Source organism: Mastigoproctus giganteus, chromosome 12 (assembly GCF_048544385.1).
Source record: "Mastigoproctus giganteus isolate SK-2022 chromosome 12, ASM4854438v1, whole genome shotgun sequence".
Lineage (NCBI taxonomy): Eukaryota > Metazoa > Arthropoda > Arachnida > Uropygi > Thelyphonidae > Mastigoproctus > Mastigoproctus giganteus.
In genome coordinates this window covers 100323609-100350365 of record NC_143586.1, presented here as the reverse complement: position 1 = coordinate 100350365, position 26757 = coordinate 100323609, and the positions used below count along the sequence as shown (strand labels likewise).

The following is a 26757-nucleotide window of genomic DNA, read 5'->3' as shown; positions in this document are numbered from 1 at the left end:
GCTTACAGTTCGTATCTCGATGCATGCTCTTCGTGCGGCGACTACTGCTTGAATGAGTAAACCAGAAATTTTCCCTCTCCCGAACTGATGAACAGCGCCGTATACAGACTTACGGTGACGTTTCCGGTTATCGGTTCCTGTGCGATTCACATTCCTTTAGATGTTACCTACCTCCCCTAAACGTTTGTACCAATATTTTTGAGACACCTTGTATACCATGTGACAACAGTCCTCTATACACTTTTAGATGAAACATTTATGTGATCTGACGACCTTCTGGTACTTATGGTAAGAGATACTTGAACAGTATGATGTTTTTGCTCTTTTAAATTTGCATTTAATTGAAATGGCCCTCTACCACCATTTAAACATAATCGTTTTGGTAAACTGTTTCTACCAATTGTCCCTCCCCAGCAGAAAATGTTTACAATTTGGTACTCATTGAGTTGTGAAATTTTTTTGCCATATTTGCTAACAACAGCTATATAATTTGTGTGAACCTAAGCATAAATTAAAATCATGTCAGTTAACTTGGGAACTGACATGATTTTAATTTACGTAATTTGGTAACTGACATGATTTGACTGACATGGCAAAAGTAATCAGATTTGTTTACTTTTCTGAGATATTAAACATTAATTTATGATTAATGTTTAGTATCCTGGAAGTAAATTTTTGAGACATGTTTATAGGAACGTTTTACCCCTTACTTTATACTGCAGAATATACTGCTACATTTGTTCTGTACAATTTTGAAACATCCTATATACCATCAATATGAGCAATGTCACATGGTCTTGTTCCTTTATATTTTAGCATCTTTGAGCTTTTTTGTAAAGGATTATGGTAATTTCATTATAATTACCTTTTCTTTTACTATTTGCTGTGTAGTACTGTTAAAAATGTTGCATTACAAAACTTAGAGAGTCAGCGGGTGATATTAGCATTAGCATTAGTAGAGGCATTTGATGCAAGAAAGCAAGCTTATGCAGCATCAGCCAAAAAAAAAAAATAAAATAAAATAAAATAAATAAATAAATAAAAAATAACCACTTCCACTTCACCCCTCTGTTCGTTCGAAATACCTGTCCAGCTGAACCTTAAACTTATTTAGGCTATCAACTTCCACGACAAGGGATGGAAGTCTGTTCCACCAACCAACCACCCGCTGGCTAAAGGCAAATTTCCTCACGTCTATCCTACATCTGTCCTTCCTCAATTTGAATTTATGCCCTCTCAGGTGATTATTCTGAGCAAGAGGAAGAATCCCATCAGCATTGAGCATGCTCAAACCATTCAAGGCTTTGTACACCTCTATCAGATCACCTCGCTGGTGCCTATTCTCCAGATACTGTAATTTGCAAAACTTAAGCCTTTCTTCGTAAGAGCACCCCTTTGTTCCATTCACTAATCTTGTTGCCCTTCTCTGTACTCGTTCCAGCATCTCTACATCCTTCTTGAAATGAGGCCTCCAGGCCTGTATACAGTACTCTAGGTGTGGCCTGACCATTGCCTTATACAAGGGAATAATCACCTCCTTATCCCTGCTAGAAAAATTCCTATATATCATCGACAATACACCATGAGCTACTCTTGCAGCCTGTTTGCACTACTCAGAAAACTTCATATCTGCCTGCACAACCACCCCTAGGTCCCTTTCATTCTCCACCACTGTCAGTGTAGTACCACAGAGTTGATACGTTGCTCTGGGGTTGCTGTTTCCCATATGTAGTACTTTACATTTGTCAATGTTAAACTTCATTTGCCACCTCTCAACCCATCTGCTCAACTTTTCTAGATCATGTTGCAGCAGCGTACTGTCATTAGTGTCCTTAACAACCCTGCGAACCTTCATATCGTCTGCAAACTTGCACATTAAGCTTGATATACCATCATCAGTATCATTTATAAATACAGAAAACAACGGTGGACCCAATACTGAACCCTGAGGGACTCCACTAATAACATTAGTCCACGATGAGCAGTGTCCATTGATTACCACTCTCTGTCTCCTCCCCCTCAACCACCTCTTTATCCATAGCAGCAATTTGCCTCCAGTGCCACACTGCTCCAATTTGCAGCAGTCTTCCCTGTGCAACAGTATCAAAAGCCTTTCTAAGATCCAAGTATATAATATCAAAGTTATTCCCTGCATCATCCAGTCCTTTTGTGACTGCATCATAGTATCCAATCAAATTGGTCAGGCAAGACTTCCCCTTAACAAAACCATGCTGTGTCTGAGCTATAACTGAGTCTTGTCTAGATGATCCTGCAGTGCTTCTTTAACCAGTGCCTCCATTAATTTTCCGGGAACATAAGTTAAACTAACAGACTATAATTATGGTCTATAGTAATTTGTCTATAATTACTTGTATTTGTGAATTGGGATCACATTTGCACATTTCCAGTCCATGGGTACTTCCCCTGAGTCCAAGGAAGCTCTCATAATTATGGTTAAGGGTTTGCTTACTTCCTTTGCTGCCTCCTTTAATATAACTGGATAGATCCCATCCTCCCCAGGTGCCTCTCTTGTATTTATCTTCAACAATTTCTCCTCCACTTTACTCTCAGTTATTACAAGATTCTCTAGCTTACTGCCAGAGTTGAATACACCTCTGGCATTCCCCTCGCTGAATAACTCCTCATGTGTGAATGTCGATGCAAAATATTCATTTAGTTTGTTAGCTACCTGAGCAGGATCATCAACAGTTGACCCATCGATATCAAGTAGACCAATCTGATTCATCCCCTTCCTTCTAGAGTTTACATAAGTAAAGAACTCTTTGCGTCCCTTGCCAAAGATTTCTCGTAATCTGCCTTCGCCTGCCTAACCTTCTTTGTAACTTGGTTACAGATCAACTTGTAACTATCATAGACTTCTGTGTCACGTGTTAATTTGTATGTATCCCATGCATTTTTCTTCTCTGCCATATATCTCATTAGTTCATCTGACATCCACTTGGGCCTAAACTTTGAACAATATTTCTTAGTTGGTATGTAAAGCCTAGTAGCTTCCAAGATAAGTTCTTTGAATGCTTCCCATTTTGAATTTGCTGTTGGTAACATCATCAGTTGGTCCCACTGTATAGAATTTAAATACTGTCTCAGTCCATTGTAGTCGCCTTTACGAAAGCAATAACCCTTCCCTTTACCCCTAATGGTAGTTACCTCTTTGAGTAAATCCCACTTCAGCACACTGTGATCACTGCCACTTAGTGGTTCATTTACCTGCATATTCTTAATGCATGAAGAATCACTATTGATAATCAAATCAAGGGTATTACTCCCTCTAGTTGCCTCCCGAACATGCTGGTGTAGAAAACAATCATCCAATAAATCCACAAAAGCCTTGCTAGTGTGTGAGTGACCAGCCCCCAAATTCCAGTCAATTACTGGCCCACTCTATTTCCCTGTACAGTTTCTTATTATACTCATCAGAGTCATTAGGCCTATAGCACATTCCTACTCTCAATTTTGATCTCCCAATGCTTATGTCACACCAAACTGACTCGACACTGCACTGTCCAGCAATGTCGACTGGCTTCACTTCCTTGGATTTTATGTATTTCTTAACGAATAGCATAACCCCTCCTCCCTTCCTATCCTGTCTATCCCAATTATTCTAATATTCTAATATATGCCACAATGAGTTGGTATGCTTAGTGTAACTAAACACAAATAAAGCTTAATTGCCATCCTGTTCTTCACTTTACACTACAAACTAAAAAGCTTAATAAAAATAAAATGTATCTGTATTCAATGCTGATTCTTTTTAGAAACAAGTAATTATTATACACTTCTTTCAACGAATTGTATGATATATTAACTGTAAGCACAGTCATCACACAATAGTGCATTCTAAAATTCCTGTCAAAATTGAGGATTGCAAGGATGTGTGAAGTAATCAACAGCCACAGTGTAAAGGTCTAATTTCAAAAGAAATTAGACCTTTACACTGTGGTCTTCAGTTGTTCAAAAAAAAAAAAAATTTTTTTTTAATTTTATTATTTTTTTTATTGCTGCTCTGATTGTGGTTGGCTGTGAGATTGATGGCAGGTGAACTGAACGCAAGTCACTGAGCCATTCATGGTATTTTAACAGAACATTTGGACATGTGCAAAATTTGTATGAAAATGGGGCCAAAATCTTACTGAAGAACACACGCAAAATCGGAAAAACATCTGCCTTGACCTTCTTGATCAAGTTGAAACTGAGAGAATTACTTCAGCAAGTGATAACAGGTGATGAAACATGGATTTTTGAGTACGATCCAGAAACAAAAAGACAGAGTAAAGAATGGCACACTGCAAATTTGCAATGCCTTAAGAAAGCATGAATGAACAAATTTAGAATCAAATCAGTGTTCATCTGTTTTTTGATCAGCATGGAGTGGTGTGGAACAAAGTTCATGCCTCAAGGTAAAACCATCAACCAAACTTTCTAGAGAAAAGTCCTTGAATGGCTGCTAAAAAAGAGTTCTGACCACATTTGATCTAAAAAGGCCAAAAACTAGATTTTGATCACAACAATGGGCCCTGCCACTGTGCAATGTCTGTTGTGGAGTTTTTGACCTCCAAAAACATTCCAGTGCTCCCGCAGCCATTGTATCTCCAGATCTGTCGCCATGTGACTTTTTCTTTTTCCAAAGATTAAAAAATTGCCTCAAAGGGCATCGTTTTGGGACAATCAACATCCAGAGTGCCATAAATGATGCACTGAAGTACCTCACAGAAGAAGACTTCCAGCACTGCTTTCAGAGACTGAAAGAATTCAGGAGGCAATGTGCAGCTTCCCAAGGAAGCTCCTTTGAAGGAGAGAACCTTCAGTTGTAGAAAATTTTACAATAAATTTTTTTTTATAAAATCAATCATTGATTTTGTGACAGACTTTGTGTATTTTTTATCATGTGTCTAGTTGAGGCAAGGCAGGAGAGAAATTGCAAATCTACATTAATGGGCTGCAGATAAGTTCTATAATTATAAAAATTTATTCTAACTTTAATGTGTTACAGGAGAGAATAGGATAGCTACCTTGTCCTCACGCAGTGAGAGCGAGAGAGAGGAACTAGAATAAAATTAGTGTTTTTCACCATACACAAATTTTTTTTTTCCCTTGGAGAACATGGTATACTGAAATTGCACTGTACTATATCTTCTTAATAAAAGTGATTGCATGGAATATTTATGATTATATTTATACCTGAATATTTATTTCAATTATTGCATGGTTACCATATGAGTGCTTTTCATTAATTTTTTTTTTTTTTTTTTTGTTTTTGTTTTTGTTATTTTCTTAATTACTAATTCTGTAGTTACTCTGAAATGCAAAATATCTGATTTTATTTAGCAGAAATGGATTTATTTTTTATAAAAACTTTTGTAAAATTGGAACATAAAAACCAGCCAATTTTTACATGGCAATTTTAAAGCTTATATTACCAATGTCAGTAGAGTTTTCTGATTGAAGCTTTTAACTAAATAAATAAATTTCTATTTACTCTTGATATGACTGAGGCAAGAATATTTGTATTCTATTCAATAATGCCATGCAGAATACAAAAATAAAGTACCATATTTCCTTATTTACAAATACGCAGTTACCAGGGTTGGGTAATCTCATTCTACAGCACACTTGATTATCTAGGGATTAACTGATGTCTGCATGATGAAAGTCTGTCAGATAACAAAAAAAAAAAAAAAAAAAATTCATGTAATCCATTATAGGTGCTGTTTATTTAAAAGTTGTAATATTCCTATAGACAAATCCTTGGATTTCTCAGAAACCATATTCCTATTTTTACTTTCTACCCAGCTTCTGTGTACTTCTGTTTCACTAGTGTATAGTTAATTTTAACATTGTTCACCGAGTTTTTGAATTTGTGTTCATGTTCATCCATCATTTTAAAACCGAAAATAATCATTCTTTCTATTGAATATCAGCTCATCAATAAACACGAAAAATACACCAAAGTGTCAACTTTAATGAATCTCTGCTCAACTGTATGTAAAAACAAGATGGTGCTTCAAAATTTGTAGTACCATTCACACAAAGAGAAACCAAGGGAAAAGGTCAACTTCATTATTTTCCTTTTTCAGAGTATCATACAAAGGAGGTGGGGTTCAAAAAAGATTTGTATTCACCCAGTAGATGATTTTTTTTTTTTTTTTTTGATACCTTGACGTCTCTATAGAAACCACACAAATTTTGGTTTCAATCTGACAATTCTTTTTTTTTTTTTTTTTCTTCTCCTCCCTTTGCAGCACTGAATGAAATGAACTGCCACAATGGATAAAGTGGAATACAGATCACTGATTCGGTTCCTCTTTCTGCAAGGGGAAAACACCTAAAACAATCCACAAAGAAATAGTTGCTCTTTATGGAGAAGACTACCCAGGTTACAGTATTGTTGCACATTGGTATTAACAGTTTAAATGTGGAAGAACCTCAATGCATAATGAAGAAATCCCAGGATGCCCAACAACTACTGTAACAGAAGAGAATGTGTTACAAAAATTGAGGCAATTAATCCTGGAGGATTATTGTATTAACATTAGGGAACTAGCTGCTGAGCTCCAAATTAGTGCAGTGTCTGTGGAGAACATCATCCACCAATGGTTTCATATGAATAAAATGTCTGCTAGATGGCTTCCCAGACTCTGATCCATTACCAGAAGAAAGAAAGAGTACAATGGGTACATGAAATATTGTCAATATGCCGGGAAAAATTGAAATATTGCCACATTTTGCTTATCCCCCCCTGACCTTGCACTCTCAGATTTCTTCTTCTTTCCTGCCCTAAAGTCCCTTCTTTGCGGAAAACACTTTGCTGCTAATGATGAGATGATTTCTGCTACCAAGTCGTGATTTGAAGGACACTCAAGAACTTCTACAAAACTGGCTTGCAGAAGTGTATTGAGAGGTGGAAAAAATATGTCATTTTGTCAAGTGACTCTGTTGGAAAAGTATAATATATGGTGTTTGTCTCAACCTTCTGCCACAACTACGGTGAATACAATTTTTTTTTTTTTTTTTAATCCCCCTCATATGTTCATATTAAATTATGTCAAATCATGCTATTGTGTACTTTTATAAATATAGGTAGTATATATGTATGTAAAAAAAATTGTTTTTGTCATATTTATGAGTTTGTCTCTCATCTTGTAGGTTATCTGGGTTTTTATTATCCAGGAAAATGTCATAGAAGTTAGTGCATTAGCATCATTTCTATATACAGTAAACCAACCAAAGTTGTGCAGTGGCATCATTACATAAAATCTCATATTGTGAATTCCTTCACAACAAGTTGCCTATATCATTATATCTCAAATAAGTAACACTTCCCCAGTAGAGAAGGCTATTGTTACTTATTCTCAGTTGGCACCATCACCACCCAAATAGCCATTTTAGGGCTATTTGACCCCTCATTGGTGAGTGATTAGGTATCCCACTGGTATAACAACTGACAACCCTGTTATGAATAATTTCACAATATGAGAGATGTCGAGTGGAATCCTACACATATTCAGAAGTCTGCTGTATTTTCTGTATTACCATTTAGAAGCTTATTGTAAACTGTATATGAACACTTATTTATTTTTTCCTTATAGTCAGTGATGCCATAATTGCTCTGAATATAAAGGCTCTCATAACCTAAGTTAGCACCAGTATAGTTTTCTGATTGAAATCTGGCTTTCAAAAGAAAAACATTCTTATTTAGATGTCCTAGGATTGGCAAACCAATGGCGTACATGCCTCAAGTGGCACACAGAAAAATATACCAGCACACAATCACTGATAAATTTGTTTTATGGCCTCTCAGCCCACTTAATGGTGAAAACCATAATTTGAATTGCATGCAGCAGAATTGTGTTCGTGCTTTTTATAATATCAATAAAAACTATTTACCAATTAGACTTAAATCACTCGAGGTCAAAACAAATGGTGCTTATAAGTTAAGTGGGAGCTATCTTGTTTCAAGATGCCAGATCAAAATAAAAACACTCTTATGTGAAATCAGTATCAATATATATGAAGATATCCTCTTGTTGATGTGTTTGTAATTTGAGTGGTGGCTATTATGTTTCCAGATGTGGAGTGACCCAAATGGATACTCTAGGAAATTCTTTCATTTCATCAGGGCAGTGGTCTTTTTTTTTTTTTTTTTTTTTTTTTTAATTCTCCCACCAGGCCATATAGACAGACAAATTTTTGTTACTCAATTTTAATTTTGACCACATAACTCTACTGGATAATTCTTCCTAGCCAATTGAACATTACAGACTAGTTTCAAAAGCCATTGCAACACCTTTTTTGCACTATATCTTCCAAAGTGAATCAAGCTAATAATAATTATTGCTTAGCACAGCTCATCTGTATCCATCCACTTGGCTTCTTTGATACCTACTATTCTTTATATTGTATCAAGCTAGTTTTGCTAATTCCACTTTTTTCCACTTAACTTTTTTAGCATTGATGGTACCTACTTGATGATTGTGTCCATTGAAAATACCATGGTTTTTCATTTGTTCTACAGTTTTTAAAATGGAGAATAAATGGAAAAAAACAATTTTGAATGAAAAACAAGAGACCCCAGTGTATACCTTTATGGGGATTAGAAACCTTTTAGAAACACAGGTAGCCCTCGATTTATGTTGGGGTTAGGCTCCTGGGGGGACAGGTGCAAATGGAACCCTTTATATAATGGAGTCAACTGGAAATCACAGGGTTAGGTTCCAGGCACCAAAAATTTTACCTACCACTTTGCATCGATTGTTTTATTTTATTAGCATTCATCATAGTTATAGAAATAGTCGATGGAGGCATATTCATAGCCCTACACACATTAGGGTGGCTTTCATCAAATTCTATCTTCCGAATATTGCACTAGAATTCAATGAACTACTTTTACCAGATATGGCGTGTCTTTATTCTGTTAAATTAAAAACTTTATAACATGATTGGAAAAAACTGCACACGGCTATCACTGTTATTATTATTATTTAATTTATTAATAGCACAATTAATAAAAAAATGTTGGCGTAATAAATTTCCAACACATGTAAATAGCGTAAACAATGACCAACTGAATGCTTCATCCATGGACCTTTACCACCCACATCCACGAGTGGCTACTTTGAGGGTGGGAATCTTTCTCATCTCTGATACGAATGCGCTAATTGCTGATTGGCTCAGATTGTCCTAAATCACATGAACAGTGCATGATACATAGCATAGTATGATACCAGTAAATTTTGTCTGACGATTTTAAACTTTCAATTTATAAAAAAATTGGAAAAAAAAAATGCCGTTGTGGTTAGTAATCGGCGCGCTATTGCAAGTCAGTGCAAATTGGACCAGCGCAAAACAAGGGCTACCTGTACTGTTCCATATTCTCCCAAATGAATGGGCTCGTATATCAAATTAATTTTAATAGAATGGTTAAGATAAGTGAAATAGTCACAAACAGAAATTTTTACAAAATAAATCTTTTGTTTATAGAGGTCACATATTATGCATAGCTTAATAGAGGTGCATTATGGCCACAGAAGCCAATGCACCAACAACTAACAAAAAAAAAAAAAAAAAAAGGGACCTAACAGGATCTGCAGTGGATTGAAAATGGCTGATGATGATGATGAAGGTCCATGGTTGAGATGCCGCAGATTGGAGTTGCTGTTCCAACACAAACCACAGATGCTCAATGGAATTGATGTCTGAGGAATTTGGAGGACAGGGCAATACTTGGAAGTCTTCCTCATGTTCCGTGAACCAGTCTTGAACAATCTGGGTGGTGTGACATGAAGCATTATCCTGCTGAAAGATAGCACCGCCAGAGGGGAAGACCGTTGCCATGAAAGGAGGGTGTACCTGGTCAGGAATGAAGTTTAAGTAGGTGGTAGACGTCAGAGTGCCCGGCACATGGATGACTGGTTCATATATCCCAGCAGAACATCGCCCAAAGCATGACACCTCTGCCACTGGCCTGTTTTCGTCCCATTATGCACACATACCCGGCCGTGCACATGGTGCAACAGGAAAAACGATTCATCGGACAAGACGACCTTCTTCCAATCACTCAAGGTCCAGTTTCGATGCTTGCGTGCCCATTGTAAGCACTGTCGCCTGTGAACCGTGGTTAGCATGGGTACTCGAAGTGGCCTTCGGCTATGCAGCCCCATTTTCAGCAGGGTTCGATGTACTGTTTGTTGTGAGACATTACTGCCATCACCAGCATTCCAGTTACCGGTGAGTCGTGCCATAGTTCTGTTGCCATGCTCCATCCCGGAGAACTTTCGCTCATCTTGAGCATCAATAAGCTGTGATCGTCCAACACCTCACTGGCTGTTCGTGGGTTTTCCCTCCCCAGACCACTTTCGGTAGGTACTAACCACAGCTGACTGTGAGCATCCCGTGCCATTTTGGATATGCTCTGACCTAGTTATCTGGCCATTATAATTTGACCTTTGTCAAACTCGCTTAAGTCCGCTGCCTTTCCCATCTTAAGAACAAGAGTAACACTGATTAACGGAGCTCAGTATCAGGTGTATTTTTTACAGTGTCCCAACCCACGCACACACCATAGTTCACCTGCAGTTGCTTTGATTTGCATAATTAATCGCTGGTCGTAATGTTTTGGCTCATTGGTGTATACATATATATCTTCTTTATTTTTTTTAGGGGTGTTTAACAGATTAAAAAGATTTACTGTTATATATTACTAGAAATTAATACAATAGTATAGATTTTTGTGCACCATATATTATTAAAATTAATGTTTACTAAATTTTAATAGGTTCATAAATTAAATGAGTGAAAATCACAAGGATATTATTGAATGTAATGATATTTAATAAATTTTTTAAAATATAAAAAAAAACTATATTTTGCCACATAATTAATGATTAATTTAAAAAACCAAAGTCTAGCCAATATTTAATTGCCAGCCTAGAGTTATCAATATCATTAATAGGTATAATGTTATAAAAAACTTTTAACAATTGATTCAGTAAGTATCAGTTTTAGAATGTAGCATACATTTTGATAACTCTAGACCAACTTTCTTACACAAATTTTCAATGGAAAAACACAATGAAAAAAACGCAAGCTGATCCTTTACTTATGAACAGGACTATGTTAAAATAATTATTAAAATTAATAGTGATTAACTGATTATATGTAAAGTTAACTGTAACAGTTTTGAATGGCAATATTTTTGGTGAATTAAGATAGTGTTGGTGAGTTTGGTGTTATTAAACACGAAACATGAATTTTTTTATTCACATTATTGAGCAGTATGATTTGTGCGTGAAAAGGTTTTATGAAACTAGCAGTTTTGTTACAGTGCACCATAAGTTTAACATGAGATTTGGCTGCAGAAAAGATCCTGAAAGGGAATGTGCATGGAAGAAACGTTTTTCCGACAAGATGGGACAAGACCACATATGTGAAATGCCCTTCTTAATATCCTTGTTGTTGTTATTTGGTTTTTAGAAGCATTAGCAACTAAGGCCATATTGCTCCGGGAATATGCGGTGGTCATTCCCTGACCTTTCCGCATCCTCTGTATTTGGTGGTCACGGGCTCGAACCCCGGTCTAATCAAGAAGTGTGTGCTACACTGCTGCTGCTCCTGCCCACCTGGCTATGGAGGCACCTCTTAATATCCTAAAGAAACAATTTAATGATTGGGTCATCGCTAATCAGCATCCTGGGTGATATGGGATTTGGATAGCCTTGAATCCTTGTGATTCTTGGAGGATAGTAGGGATTCCAGAAGAAAAATGTCTATAGTAATAATCCAAATACAGTAGACTCTCGATTTTCTGGAATAGATGGTAAAAAAAAATTGCTGGATAATCAATTTCCCGGTTAATACAAAAATACAGTATGTCCCTGACATACGTAAGAGATAAGTTCCAGAACTTCTTACATAAGTCAAGTTTTACATAACTCAGGAATAACTAATAAAATATTGCTACTATATCCCAAAATATGCCAGAATGATATGCCAAAATTAAAAAAAAAACACATAATATCCTCAGAAGAAAAATAGTTATATATTTTTAATTAGTTCAATTAAAAACTTTATCTGGGGACAGAGGTGAAGTAGCCAGAATAACACATAAGAAAAGAAAACATAATAGGAAGAAAAAACGCATGTTATTGTACTGTAAAAACCAATTTTTATTTCGTAGCCTTGGTTATTATAGTTGACTTCATTGGTGCCGACCGCTTCACCACTTCTTCTATTTTGTCTTTCCCCTTTATTGTGTTCACCGTTGCCACTGACAAATCTGAATTCCGCACAATACTTGTTAATATTTGTCCATTTTCGTACATCCTTATTATTTTAATTTTCTGATCCAACTTGATTGCTTTCCTTTTCTTAGTAGATTTACTAGTATCGCTGTCACTTATTCTCTTAAACAGCACCATGATAACAGTCAAAATTAAATTTTCTGAAAAGAACTTCATAGAGCGAAAACTCACTTATAACTCCAACCGAGCTCGCATTTTACTAAAGCACATTTCTGGAAGTCACTACTATAAAATAATAAAAACAATTTGCAGTTTCCAGTTTCTTGGGCTTTTCTGTTGGCACAACCTATTATAAACAGGTAGTAAACTCGATCTTATTGCATTTGCGATAATACCGATAACTGGAATTCTGTGGGTTTTACGTTATTATGGTGAAATAGGTATCCCCTTCACTGAAATCTTCAGTCATATAAATAACATAATGTAAGTCCGAAGCTACATAAGTCAAAGACTTACTGTATCAAAGAATGTTCAGGAACCTATGTAAAAAGTAAGGTGATAGATAAAAAATGAAAAAACTTACCATGCACTACTCACGTGTCCAATACACTAGTAGCGCGTATTGGACACGCATTTATTTTTTACGATGTCAATTTTAAATCTAATAGCTTCCCTTTATTTTTACAAGGTTGCATATGGTTTTGTCACCAGCATTATTATGGTTCTTTAGAGATTTAATGGATGGACCGTTTTTAAACTTTTGAATAATTTTTCTAGTTTTTGTTTAATTGAAGGCATAACTCTTGCATTTACCCATAATTTTCACGATTTCTAAACAAAGAAAAAGAAAAAAATTACTATAAAAAAAGATTTTGACATAAGTAACGAAACAAAATTTGTCCTTTTTGCAGTGTGATGAGAACACAACAATTGACACAATGCACTAAAAGAAACTAAACATTTGGGTTTTATTATTTTTTTTTTTAGTGCAGCAGTGGGTGTGAAGACAGCAGAGATTGCAAGATAATAGGCACACTAATCTCCCAATGGCGACTTATAGTGCAGCTTCTTGTCCCTTATTTACGAATTGCAAAATATCTGTTTATACCTATTCTAGTTATTACTTGAATTTTATGATTTCTCATTGATATTTTTTTTATTTTTTTTATTTGGAGTCTTGAAGTGTCCTGTTAATCCGATCCTCATAAATCGAAAGTCTGCTGTACATTGAAGAATTGAAGGATGAAATCACAGCTGCTGTGAAGGGCATACCTCAAGAAATGTTAATTGTAGTTATGATAAAGTTCAATCACCATTTGCAAATGGTCTTGGATACACAGACATCACATACTGAAATATGTGTTTGATTCAATAATAAACTGCCATGTCTTATGTGTTCAGTGCAATGCTTCAAAAAATGTGGCCATTCAAAACTCTTGCATCTGTTCTTGTTGATCTTATATTATGATTTTGCTTTATAAAGAAAGTAGACATTTCTCAGTGTGTAATTCTGTTGCATGATTCATAATTATTTTTGTGCAACACTTCTGAGTATCTTTATCCAATAATCATAACTATATTTTCAGACAGAAGAGATAGTAATTCCTTACCTTAGAGCCTTAGCAAATTTTCGAGAAAATATTAGGCATACAGCAAGAAAGCTGAAAGGTTTGTTATTCACCTCTTTTAAAAACATCACTTTCTTATTAAATAATTAGGATCATTTTTAGTTCTGTATAATAATTTTCACATTGACATTTCATTTATTCAAATTAATTTATAATATTGATTTCTACAAATTAATTTATAATATTAATTTCTACAAATTTATAAATAATATTAATTTATTAATAAATTTACAGCTGGAGACTTGTTAAACCTCTGTGACGAACTTAGGGATGAGATTCTTCCTAATCTTGGTGTGAGACTAGAAGATCATGAAGGTATGAATTTAACTTCCTTGTGGCATTCTCATATAAAAAGAATATTATTCGTATAGATTGAAGTTACATTGAAGATACGCTGTTAGTTGTTCCAATTTAGCTTCAAACTTATCAACCTGGCTGTTTTTCATGTTTACTAACTGAAAACAGTTTTTTCTTCTATATGCATTGAGTGCAGGAAGGCATAATGTGAGTATGAATCAATCAGTACCTAAAGTATAAACTATTTATTGTGTCCTAAATATAATGAAATGTGGATAATCAAAATTCAGAGGGACTCCTAAAAAACTTTAATTATCTGAGATGAAGAATTTTGTGAAGTTGAAGCTTGTAGGCATAATAACAACTAGATAACTAACAGAATAATGCATTTTGTGTTTTAATAATGACAAAATGTATTAAGTTATAGACTCCTTATAAAAAATTAATAAATTTTATTATGAACTACAACAAATAACATTTATTGCAGTGCACAAAATTGCATTGAATAATAAACAGAAACAAATTAAAATGATGGCTACAAATAAGTCAATGTCACATAGAAAAAAATGTGTGAAATATAGTCATAGTACAATAAAATAATTAAAATAATCATAACTTTTTAATTTAAGTACTAACTGGTGACATAAATTGTCAAACACTGATTTTAGCATTGCATTTAGCATTAGCAGAGGCATATGATGCAAGAAAGCAAGCTTATGCAGCATCAGCCAAAAAAAAAAACATGCTACCATTTCACCCCTTCGTTCATTCCAAGTACCTGTCCAGCTCAGCCTTAAATTTAATTAGGCTATCAACTTCCACAACAAAGGATGGAAGTCTGTTCCACCAACCAACCACCCACTGGCTAAAGGCAAACTTCCGCACATATATCCTACATCTGTCTTTCCTCAATTTGAATTTATGCCCTCTCAAATGATTATTCTGAGCAAGAGGAAGAGTTCCATCAGCATTGAGCATGCTCAAGCCATTCAAGGCTTTATACACCTCAATCAGATTACCTCGCAGGTGCCTAGTCTCCAGACACTGTAATTTGCAAAATTTAAGCCTTTGTTCCATTCACTAATCTTGTTGCCCTTCTCTGTACTTGTTCCAACAGCTCTACATCCTTCTTAAAATGAGGCCTCCAGACCTGTATACAGTACTCTAGGTGTGGCCTGACCATTGCCTTATACAAGGGAATAATCACCTCCTTATCCCTGCTAGAAAAATTCCTATATATCATCGACAATACACCATGAGCTACTCTTGCAGCCCGTCTGCACTGCTCAGAAAACTTCATATCTGCCTGCACAACCACCCCCAGGTCCCTTTCATTCTCTACCACTGTCAGTGTAGTACCACAGAGTTGATATGTTGTTCTGGGGTTGCTGTTTCCCATATGTAGTGCTTTACATTTGTCAATGTTAAACTTCATTTGCCACCTCTCAGCCCATCTGTTCAACTTTTCTAGATCATGTTGCAGCAGCGTACTGTCATTAGTGTCATTAACAACCCTGCCAACCTTCATATCGTCTGCAAACTTGGACATTAAGCTTGATATACCATCATCAATATCATTTATAAATACAGAAAACAACGGTGGACTCAATACTGAACCCTGAGGGACTCCACTAATAACATTAGTCCACGATGAGCAGTGTCCATTGATTACCACTCTCTGTCTTCTCCCAGTCAACCATCCCTTTATCCATAGCAGCAATTTGCCTCCAATGCCACACTGCTCCAATTTGTGCAGCAGTTTACCCATGTGCAACAGTATCAAAAGCCTTTCTAAGATCCAAATATATGATATCAAAGTTATTCCCTGCATCCAGTTCCTTTGTGACCACATCATAGCATCCAATCAAATTGGTCAGGCAAGACTTTCCCTTAACAAAACCATGCTGTGTCCGAGCTATAACTGAAGTCTTGTCTAAATGATCCTGCAGTGCTTCTTTAACCAGTGCCTCCATTAATTTTCCTGGAAGAGAAGTTAAACTAACAGGTCTATAATTATTTGTGTTGCCCTTTGATTCTCCTTTGTGAATTGGGGTCACATTTGCACATCTCCAGTCCATGGGTACCTCCCCTGAGTCTAAAGAAGGAGTTCATAATTATGGCTTAGGGTTTGCTTACTTCCTTTGCTGCCTCCTTTAATATAACTAGATAGATCCCATACACCCCGGGAACATAAACATCCCATTGAGAAGTTATGCCATCTTAAAATGCTTATGAACACTTATAACATGTGCATTTATGGATACTTCTTGTTGAAATTTTATTTTTTCTGGTAAAGCAATGCTTTTCTTTGTAACTGTTTAATGCAGTGCTTTTCTCTGTAACTTTGAAAATGTATTGCAATAATAATAATTTGAAAATATTGAATAGTTTGAATAAGTAGTAGTCATACTAATAATAATAATAATTTCCTCTACTGATGGTATTTCTAGCTTGACGTGGTGGTGGGGCTTGTATGCTCTAGTGATCCTGAGAGCTATGTCGGTGGTAGCTTAGCTACTGGTAGGGCCTTCCAAGCCGGACAGGTCGAAGGTCAAAAGACAGATGAAAAGAGATACTCTAGTTCTCTGGGTTGGGCACAGGGCTGACAACCCTACCCTGTAAAAAATTTTAACCATTACGTATAACTTGACGAATGAAACTGGACAGCCCTTACGGAAACAGACCAGGCCTCGAAATATGGACACGAGTTTGGTATTGAGATTTGGAACTTGGAATGTGCATACCTTGTTGCATGCCACTGCTATGAACAGCATAGCAGAGGAAGTTGATAAGTTTAAGATGGATATTGTTGCCCTCCAAGAAGTTAGTTGGAAAGGTAAAGGTGTGATTAATAAGTCGAAATTTACAATGTATTACTCTGAAATTGATGACAGACAGGGAGAACATGGTGTAGGAGTTCTGATTTCTAAGAGAATGCTCAGATCAGTACTTGCATTTACACCAGTGTCTGGGAGAATTTGCAGCCTTAGAATTAAAGGAAAATTCCATAATGTAACTTTTATTAATGTGTATGCTCCATCTGAAGGTGCGGATGATGATGATGGTGTTGCAGATGGATTTTACGATGAACTCCAGGCTGTGTGTGAAAGAATTCAAGACATGATGCTATTATAACTCTCAGTGACTTCAACATTCAACTAGGCAGGGAAGAAGTTTTCGTGGGTCTATTTGGGAGACACAGCCTCCATGAAGAAACAAACAGCAGTGGTCTTTGAGTAGCACAATTTACTGCTGCCAATAACTTTAAGGTCATGAGTACCTCGTTCCCAAGAAAGAATATTCATAAAGGTACATGGAAAATCCCTGGTACAAATCAGGCTCATCAGATTGATCACATACTGGTCTCTAAGAGGTGGGCTACTGTAATTGAAAATATCCAGCACCCTGAATGGATTCAACTCAGATTCTGATCATTTTCTAGTGGGAGTCAGACTGAAGTATAAAATAGCCCTAGTAGCAAGAGGAAAGACCGAGAAAACTAAGTGAGGTGGAATGTAGAGAAATTGAAAGATAGACTTGTTGAAACGAAGTACCAAGCAGAGTTGGCCCAAAGACTGCAGGAACCGGAAAACAATGACAAGATTGAAGCTGAATAGACTTGCATAAAGGAAGTAATTCTGGGTGCAGCATGCTTAACCTTAGGAGAGACCTCGAGGCCAAGAAATGAGGAATGGTATGATGACAAGTGCTGAGTAGCAGTAGAATCGAGGACAAGCTAGGGTGAAATGTTTGCAGTGGAATAGCAGAGTAATTAGTGAACACTACAAGGAAAAAACGGATTGCCACAGCTAGGATATGAAGAAGAAGAGAGAAGCCTTGAGGAGGAAGGTTGACGAAATGGTAGAACATTACAACAAGAAGGCAGTTCTAATAGTTACAGACCAATATCTCTGTCAAGTTGCCTTGGTAAAATTCTTGAAAAAATGATCCATAGTCGACTCACTTGGATCATTGAAACTCAACATCTACTGAGTAATTGTCAACATGGCTTTCGTAAAAACAGGTCATCCCTAGATCTGATGATCAAGGCGGAATCTGAAATTCGCAATGCCTTTGTGAAAAACGAACACCTTGTCATGGTCTCCATTGATATAGAGAAGGCATTTGATACTACCTGGCGGTATGGCATTCTCAGTGACCTATATAATCTTGGTCTACGAGGCAACCTACCCATATTTATTAGGAACTTCCTCAAGAGCCGATCTTTCCAGGTGAGATATCAAAATTCCCTTTCTGCTACATTCTCGCAAGAAGAAGGAGTACCACAAGGATCAGTTTTGAGTGCAACCTTGTTTGCCCTTAAAATTGATTCCATTACAAAAGTACTCCCAAATACTGTAGAGGCTTACCTTTACGCTGACGATCTCGCTATTTCTTGCCATTCTCAGAACATGAGATCTGTCGAAAGGCAATTGCAGATGTCCCTCAATAAAGTTCAAAAGTGGGCTGAGCTCAATGGATATCGTCTTTCCCCAGAGAAAACAGTTGCGATCCACTTTTGCTGTCAACGCAAATTGCATGCAGATCCTGAACTTCGGATTTCAAATTCCACCATTCCGATTGCCAGCAATATGAAATTCTTGGGACTAATCCTGGACAGTAAGCTCAACTTCTTAGATCATGTTAAATTAATACGTACTGCCTGTCTCAAAAAGATCAACATGCTAAGAGCTTTATCTGCCCTCTCTTGGGGAGCAGATCGTACAACATTGCTGCTCTTATATAGAGCACTGATTAGATCCCGTTTAGACTATGGTGCTCCAGTTTATGATTCTGCCCGAAGGAGTGTGCTACGCTGGCTGGATCCTATTCAACATAATGCATTGCGGATTGCAACTGGTGCATACAGGACATCTCCAACTCAGAGTCTATACATTGAAGCTAATGAGCCCCCTTTGCATCTTCGTAGAAAAATGTTACTACTTAAATATGCAGCCAAAATACAGACTTGCCCTTTGCATCCTATTCAGCCATACCTTTTTAATCAACCACTAGTTAATCTCTATAGAAATAAACCAAGTAAAATCCAACCGGCTGGCCTACGGCTCCTTGAAATATCGCAGAACTGGAATGTTCCTCTCCACAATATGCAACAGATAAAGAATTACTCTCATCCACCATGGACCACCTTTCCTCAACTGACCTCTGATACCTATTTTCTTCAATGGGGAAAGAATTGCCTGCCGGCAGTGACTGTGCAACAACTCCATGCTAGCCATCTTCAAACTTATGCCGACTTCTTACCGATATATACGGATGGTTCCAAATCTCTGTCAACTGTTGGAGCAGCAGCAGTGTTTCCCTCTGCTATCATATCAGCTTCTCTTCCACCTGAGTATAGCAACTTTTCAGCAGAACTGTATGCAATACAGTTAGCTCTAGAAAATTTGAATTTACATCCATCTGCAAAATATATAGTTTATACTGACTCTCTCAGCTCAATCAAAGCAATGCAGAATACATCTCAAAAGAATCACCATATTGTAATGAAAATCAGGAGTTTGTTATTGCAGATTTATGATCGTCAACAACTAGTGAAGTTTTGCTGGGTTCCAGCACATTCAGGCATAAAAGGGAATGAAGTGGCTGATACATCCGCCAAAAGTCCAAGTTCAGACCTAACTTCTGTCCCTATTCCAGCGCCCGATTATAATATCTTAATTCAAGCAGCATGCCATGCACAGTGGACAGAATTATGGCATAACCAAACGAATAACAAGCTTTTCCAGCTGAAACAAAACCCAAAGTTCTGGCATTCCAGCAATCAGACAGTGCGGCGGGAAGAAGTGGTACTCACACGAATGAGAATAGGACACACCCATCTGACTCACCTCCATCTACTAATGGGCGATGATCCTCCTCAGTGTCCATACTGCTTAGAACATCTAACAGTCAAACACATTCTGATTGACTGTCCGCAGTATCAACAACATCGAGCTGCAATACTTCAAAATCTGGCTAATCGTTCAGAAAGATTGACATTACATCATATCATTGGAGAGGACGCAAATGTTAACAAACTTTTCTGCTTTTTAAAACAAATTGGAGTGTATCATCTTTTATAAATAGGCTACAGAACTGAAACTAATTTAAACTGGATTATTTTTTTAATATTCCTACGAATAGGCGCACTATAGCCATAGCAGCTAATGCGCCAATAAACATCCATACCACACACACACACACAACAAGAAGGAAAATAGAAAGTTTCATAAAAAGATTAAAGAAAGTACACAGGAATTCCGATCAGAAGTTACTGCATGTAGAGATAGTGAAGTAAACTTACTGACTGAGAGAAAGGAGGTTCTGAAATGGTGGAAAGAGTATTTTGAGCATCTTGACAGGAAGTAAGACTGAAACAAAACAGCTGTTGTACTATACAGTAGAGCCATGCGTTGAAGGCCCTAGCTTCGAAGAAATATTCAAAGAGTTATTAAGTACTTAAAGAACTTTAAAGCACCGGGAGCTGATGGAATAACTGCAGAGTTGCTCAAGAATGGTATAGTGACACAATTTTAATTTCCCAGATATTGACTGGAATTTGTGGGTTGGTCACTCACACACTAGCAAGGCTTTTGTGGATTTATTGGATGATTATTTTCCAAATCAGCATGTTCGGGAGGCAACTAGAGGGAGCAGTACTCTTGATTTGATTATCAGTAGTGATTCTTCATGCATTAAGAATCTGCAGATACAGGAACCACTAGGTGGCAGTGAACACAGTGTGTTGAAGTGGGATTTACTCAAGGAGGTAACTACCATCAGGGGTAAAGTAAAGGAAAGGCTTTCGTAAAGGCGACTACGATGGTCTGAGACAGTATTTAAATTCTATACAGTGGGACCAACTGATGATGTTACCAACAGCAAACTCAAAATGGGAAGCATTCAAAGAAATTATCTTGGAAGCTACTAGGCTTTACATACCAACTAAGAAATATTGTTCAAGGATCAAGCCTAAATGGATGTCAGAGGAACTAATGAGACATATGGCAGAGAAGAAAAATGCATGGGATACATATAAATTAACATGTGACACAGAAGTCTATGATAGATATAAGTTGATCTGTAACCAAGTTACAAAGGAGGTTAGGCAGGCGAAGGCAGATTACAAGAAATCTTTGGCAAGGGATGCAAAGAAAAACAGCAAGGAGTTCTTTACTTATGTAAACTCTAGAAGGAAGGGGATGAATCAGGTTGGTCCACTTGATATCGATGGTTCAACTGTTCATGATCCTGCTCAGGTAGCTAACAAACTAAATCAATATTTTGCATCTACATTCACACATGAGGAGTTATTCAGGAAGGGGAATGCCATAGATGAAGTAAACACTGGCATTGAGCTAGATGATCTTGTAATAATTGAGAGTAAAGTGGAGGAGAAATTGTTGAAGAGAAATACAAGAAAGTCACCTGGGGTGGATGGGATCTATCCAGTTATATTAAAGGAGGCAGCAAAGGAAGTAAGAAATCCATTAGCCATAATTATGAGAGCTTCCTTGGACTTGGGGGAGGTACCCACAGACTGGAGATGTGCAAATGTAACCCCAATTCACAAAGGAGAACCAAAGGCTGACACAAGTAATTATAGACCTGTGAGTTTAACTTCTGTTCCAGGAAAATTAATGGAAGCACTGGTTAAAGAAGCACTACAGGATCATATATAATGAAATACTTAAGGCACTAACTTCTGCTTTATTCCCTGAAGTAAGGAGCTAAGAAGAACAATATTCATCAGTAATGACCAGATTTTCAACGTTCATATAGTTTTCAAAATTTATTTCAGCGTGACTTACTCGAGTTCCCTATTCCTCAGATGGTCTAGAAGCTGGCCTGAATCTTCTATGGTTTTAGGTTGAAGACAGGTAACTTTTTTTATTTAAAACTTGCTTTTCTAAAAAGACTTTAATCGTTGTTGTTAAGACATCTTGTCAAGTACTGTTAATCAACCTGCATGCTGCTAGAATATTTGTATTAACTGTGATTCTTGTTCATTTTGTGAGCAGGTGTCATGAATACTCAGGATTTTTCTTTGGTGGTGGGGTGTGTTTGGGTTTTGGGAGGGGGCTGAAGATCAAAGCCACTGCTTTTACTTAGAGAAAATTTCTCCAGAAGCTGATGGAATTTTGAATTATGATAGAATGCTTAAAATTGTATTGTCCACCTCATTGTTCCATAGAGTGTTGTTAGAATGCAAATGTATTTTCTATCTTGTGAAGTAAAATATTAAGAATCAGTTTCAGTTTTAAAATTGAGAAAAATAGGTATTTGTTGTTATGAACAGGCTTGCAGTGCAATTTCCTAAAAAAAAACAAAAAAAACAATTCATATTTTGACAAGTATATTACATATTTATTTTGTATTTTGTTAAATAGGTCTTGCAGTGCAATTTCCTAAAAACAAAAGAGAAAAAAATACTGTTGCTACTGTTTTAAAGTATTCTGCATCAATGCAGTAGGTATACATCTCGTATTGCATGGGTGTCATTTTAACCTCAATGTATTGATTTGTGCACAAATCAACATGCATCGCCATCAAAATGACAACTCGCACAAATTAACTACAAGTGTTTTAGTTAATTTGTGACAAGACAAGTCATGACAGAAGGCATGATTACCAGAGGATTTTATAACACATCATGAATACAATCACTAATAGTGATTATTATGTGGGGGAGACGGGATGATGTTTAAAGGACCGTCTGGGGGAGTACATGACCGCTATTAAGACTGCTAATTATGCGAGGTCTGCTGTGGCAGAGCATTTCTGGGAGAAGCAGCATCGGATCTCCCCTGAAGACACAGTCATTACGGACCGTGCCCATGGATTTTGGGAACGCAAGTGGCTCGAGAGCTTGCGAATCGGTTCATCCAGTCGTAATACTATTAACAGGGACAGGGGGACACGTTTACACCCCCTGTTTGAGGCGGTTGTCCTCAGATGGGATGACCGGTTCTGTTTGACACGCTCCCGAGCCACTTCCGTTTCCGATGCGCACGTGGGGAATGCCGACCATGTGTCTGATGGACCACGTGCATGAGTGCCATGGGTCTGCTACTTAAGGATGTGTCATTGCAGTAATAGTATTCTGTTGAAGAAGGAGACAGCAGTCTCCGAATGCTTCAGGTTTTATCGCTTTTAATCCAGTTTATTTTAGATAATTTTATTGCTTCGGTATATTTTTAACTATATTTTTAACATTTTATCGTAATTTATTTTATCGTAATTTATTGTAATATTTCCGATAGTGTATCACATTATTTTTATAGTAAAAATTTTTTATTCCTTGGCTGGTGTTTGTCTTTAATTATTGCAGTAATCACTAATAGTATTTAGTAGTCATGTAAGCTTGAACCACAGTCCACTAAAGCAACATGGATGTCAGATGAACTAATGAGACATATGGCAGTTACAAAGCCAAGTTACAAAGTTACAAAGGAGGTTAAGCAGGCAAAGGCAGATTACGAGAAATCTTTGGCAAGGGATGCAAAAAAAAAAAAAACAGCAAAGAGTTCTTTACTTATGTAAACTCTAGAAGGAAGGGGATGAATCAGATTGGTCCACTTGATATCGATGGGTCAACTGTTGATGATCCTGCTCAGGTAGCTAACAAACTAAATGAATATTTTGCATCAACATTCACACATCACGAATTATTCAGTGAGGGGAATGCCAGAGGTGTATTCAACTCTGGCAGTAAGCTAGAGAATCTTGTAATAACTGAGAGTAAAGTGGAGGAGAAATTGTTGAAGGTAAACACAAGAAAGGCACCTGGGGTGGATGGGATCTATCCAGTTATATTAAAGGAGGCAGCAAAGGAAGTAAGCAAACCCTTAGCCATAATTATGAGAGCTTCCTTGGACTCAGGGGAGGTACCCATGGACTGGAGATGTGCAAATTTGACCCCAATTCACCAAGGAGGATCAAAGGCTGACACAAGTAATTATAGACCTGTGAGTTTAACTTCTTTTCCCGGAAAATTAATTGAGGCACTGGTTAAAGAAGCACTGCAGGATCATCTAGACAAGACTTCAGTTATAGCTCAGACACAGCATGGTTTTTTTAAGGGGAAGTCTTGCCTGACCAGTTTGATGGGATACTATGATGCAGCCACAAAAGAACTGGATGCAGGGAATAACTTTGATATTATATACTTGGATCTTAGAAAGGCTTTTGATACTGTTGCACATGGAAGACTGCTGCTATGGATAAAGGGGTGGTTGAGGGGGAGAAGACAGAGAGTGGTAATCAATGGACACTGTTCATTGTGGACTAATGTTATTAGTGGAGTCCCTCAGGGGTCAGTATTGGGTCCATTATTGTTTTCTATATTTATAAATGATATTGATGATGGTATATCAAGCTTAATATCCAAGTTTGCACACGATACGAAGGTTGGCAGGGTTGTCAAGGACACTACTGACACTATGCTACTGCAACAGGATCTGGAAAGGTTCAGCAGATGGGCTGAGAGGTGGCAAATGAAGTTTAACATTGACAAATGTAAAGTACTACATATGGGAAACAGCAACCCCAGAGCAACGTATCAACTCTGTGGTACTACACTGACAGTGGTAGAGAATGAAAGGGACCTAGGGGGTGGTTGTGCAGACAGATAAGAAGTTCTCTGAGCAGTGCAGACAGGCTGCAAGAGTAGCTCATGGTGTATTGTCAATGATATATAGGAATTTTTCTAGCAGGGATAAGGAGGTGATTATTCCCTTGTATAAGGCAATGGTCAGGCCACACCTAGAGTACTGTATACAGGCCTGGAGGCCTCATTTCAAGAAGGATGTAGAGATGCTGGAATGAGTACAGAGAAGGGCAACAAGATTAGTGAATGGAACAAAGGGGTGCTCTTACAAAGAAAGGCTTAAGTTTTGCAAATTACAGTGTCTGGAGACTAGGCACCAGCGAGGTGATCTGATAGTGGTGTATAAAGCCTTGAATGCTTTGAACATGCTCAATGCTGATGGAATTCTTCCTCTTGCTCAGAATAATCACCTGAGAGGGCATAAATTCAAATTGAGGAAAGACAGATGTAAGATAGACCTGCGGAAATTTGCCTTTAGCCAGCGGGTAGTTGGTTGGTGGAACACACTTCCAACCCTTGTCATGGAAGTTGATAGCCTAAATAAGTTTAAGGCTCAGCTGGACAGGTATTTCAAACGAACAGAGGGGTGAAGTGCAAGTGGTTATTTTTTATTTATTTATTTTTTTTTTTTTTGGCTGATGCTGCATAAGCTTGCTTTCTTGCATCAAATGCCTCTACTAATGCTAATGCTAAAAGAAATAATCTTGGAAGCTAATAGGCTTTACATACCAACTAAGAAATATTGTTCAACGTTTAGGCTTAAATGGATGTCAGATGAACTAATGAAAAATGTGGCAGAGAAGAAAAATGTATGAGATACATATAAATTATGTGGTCACACAGAAGCCTATGGTGATAGTAGTAGTAGTAGTGGCATGTGATGCAAGAAAGCAAATGTATGAGCTTATGCAGCATCAGCCAAAAAAAAAAAAAAAAAAATCACACCATTCCCTCCAAATGCCTGTCCAGTTCCTCCTTAAATTTATTCAACCTATCAACTTCCACAACGACAGATGGAAGTTTGTTCCAGCAATTAACCACCCGCTGGTTAAAAGCAAATTTCCGCACATCTATTCTACATCTGTCTTTTCTTAATTTGAATTTATGCCCCCTTAGGTTCGTAATCTAAACAAGTGGAAGGATTCCATCAGAATTCAGCGTGCTCAACCCATTCAAGGCCTCATATACCTCAATCAGATCACTGTGCAGGTGCCTAGTCTCCAGCCACTGCAATTTGCAGAACTTAAGCCTCTCTTGGTAAGAGGATCCCTTCATTCCCCTCACCAATCTTGTTGCCCTTCTCTGTGCACGCTCAAGTAAATCTACATCCTTCCTAAAATGAGGCCTCCAGACCTGTACGCAGTACTCAAGGCGTGGCCTGACCATTGCCTTATACAGAGGGATAATCACCTCCTTTTCCCTGCTAGCAAAATTCCTATATATCATTGACAAAACCCCATGACCTGCCCTGGCAGCCTGTCTACATTGCTCAGAGAACTTCATATCTGACTGCACAATTACTCCCAGGTCTTTTTTATTTTCTACCACCTTAAGTGTAGTACCACACAGTTGGTACGTTTCTCTGGGGTTACTTCTACCCATATGCAGTACTTTGCATTTGTCAAGGTTAAACTTCAGTTCCCACTTCTTAGCCCATCTGCCCAAATTATCTAGATCGTGTTGCAGTAGCACACTGCCATTACTGTCATTAACAACCCTGCCAACCTTTGTATCATCTGCAAACTTCGACATTAAGCCTGATATACCTTCATCAATATCATTGATAAATATACAAAACAACAGTGGACCTAACACCGAACCCTGTGGGACTCCACTAATAACATTAGTCCAAGAAGAGCAGCACCCATTGATTACCACCCTCTGTCTTCTCCCACTTAACCATCCTTTTATCCATTGTAGCAACTTACCCTTAATACCATTCTGCTCCAATTTGTACAATAGT

At 37.3% G+C, this 26757-nt stretch overlaps 1 protein-coding gene across 2 annotated transcripts in view; it reads left to right on the top strand.

The window, feature by feature from the left end:
- Window positions 1-26757, top strand: part of CysRS (cysteine--tRNA ligase, cytoplasmic) — a 340710-nt gene that overhangs the window by 254773 nt on the left and 59180 nt on the right. For both annotated transcript variants that reach the window (XM_090386775.1, XM_090386776.1), the window contains 2 exons: window positions 13844-13925; window positions 14120-14200. In XM_090386775.1, coding sequence (XP_090242901.1) covers window positions 13844-13925; window positions 14120-14200 — 163 coding nt within the window. The remainder of the gene's footprint in view (window positions 1-13843; window positions 13926-14119; window positions 14201-26757) is intronic.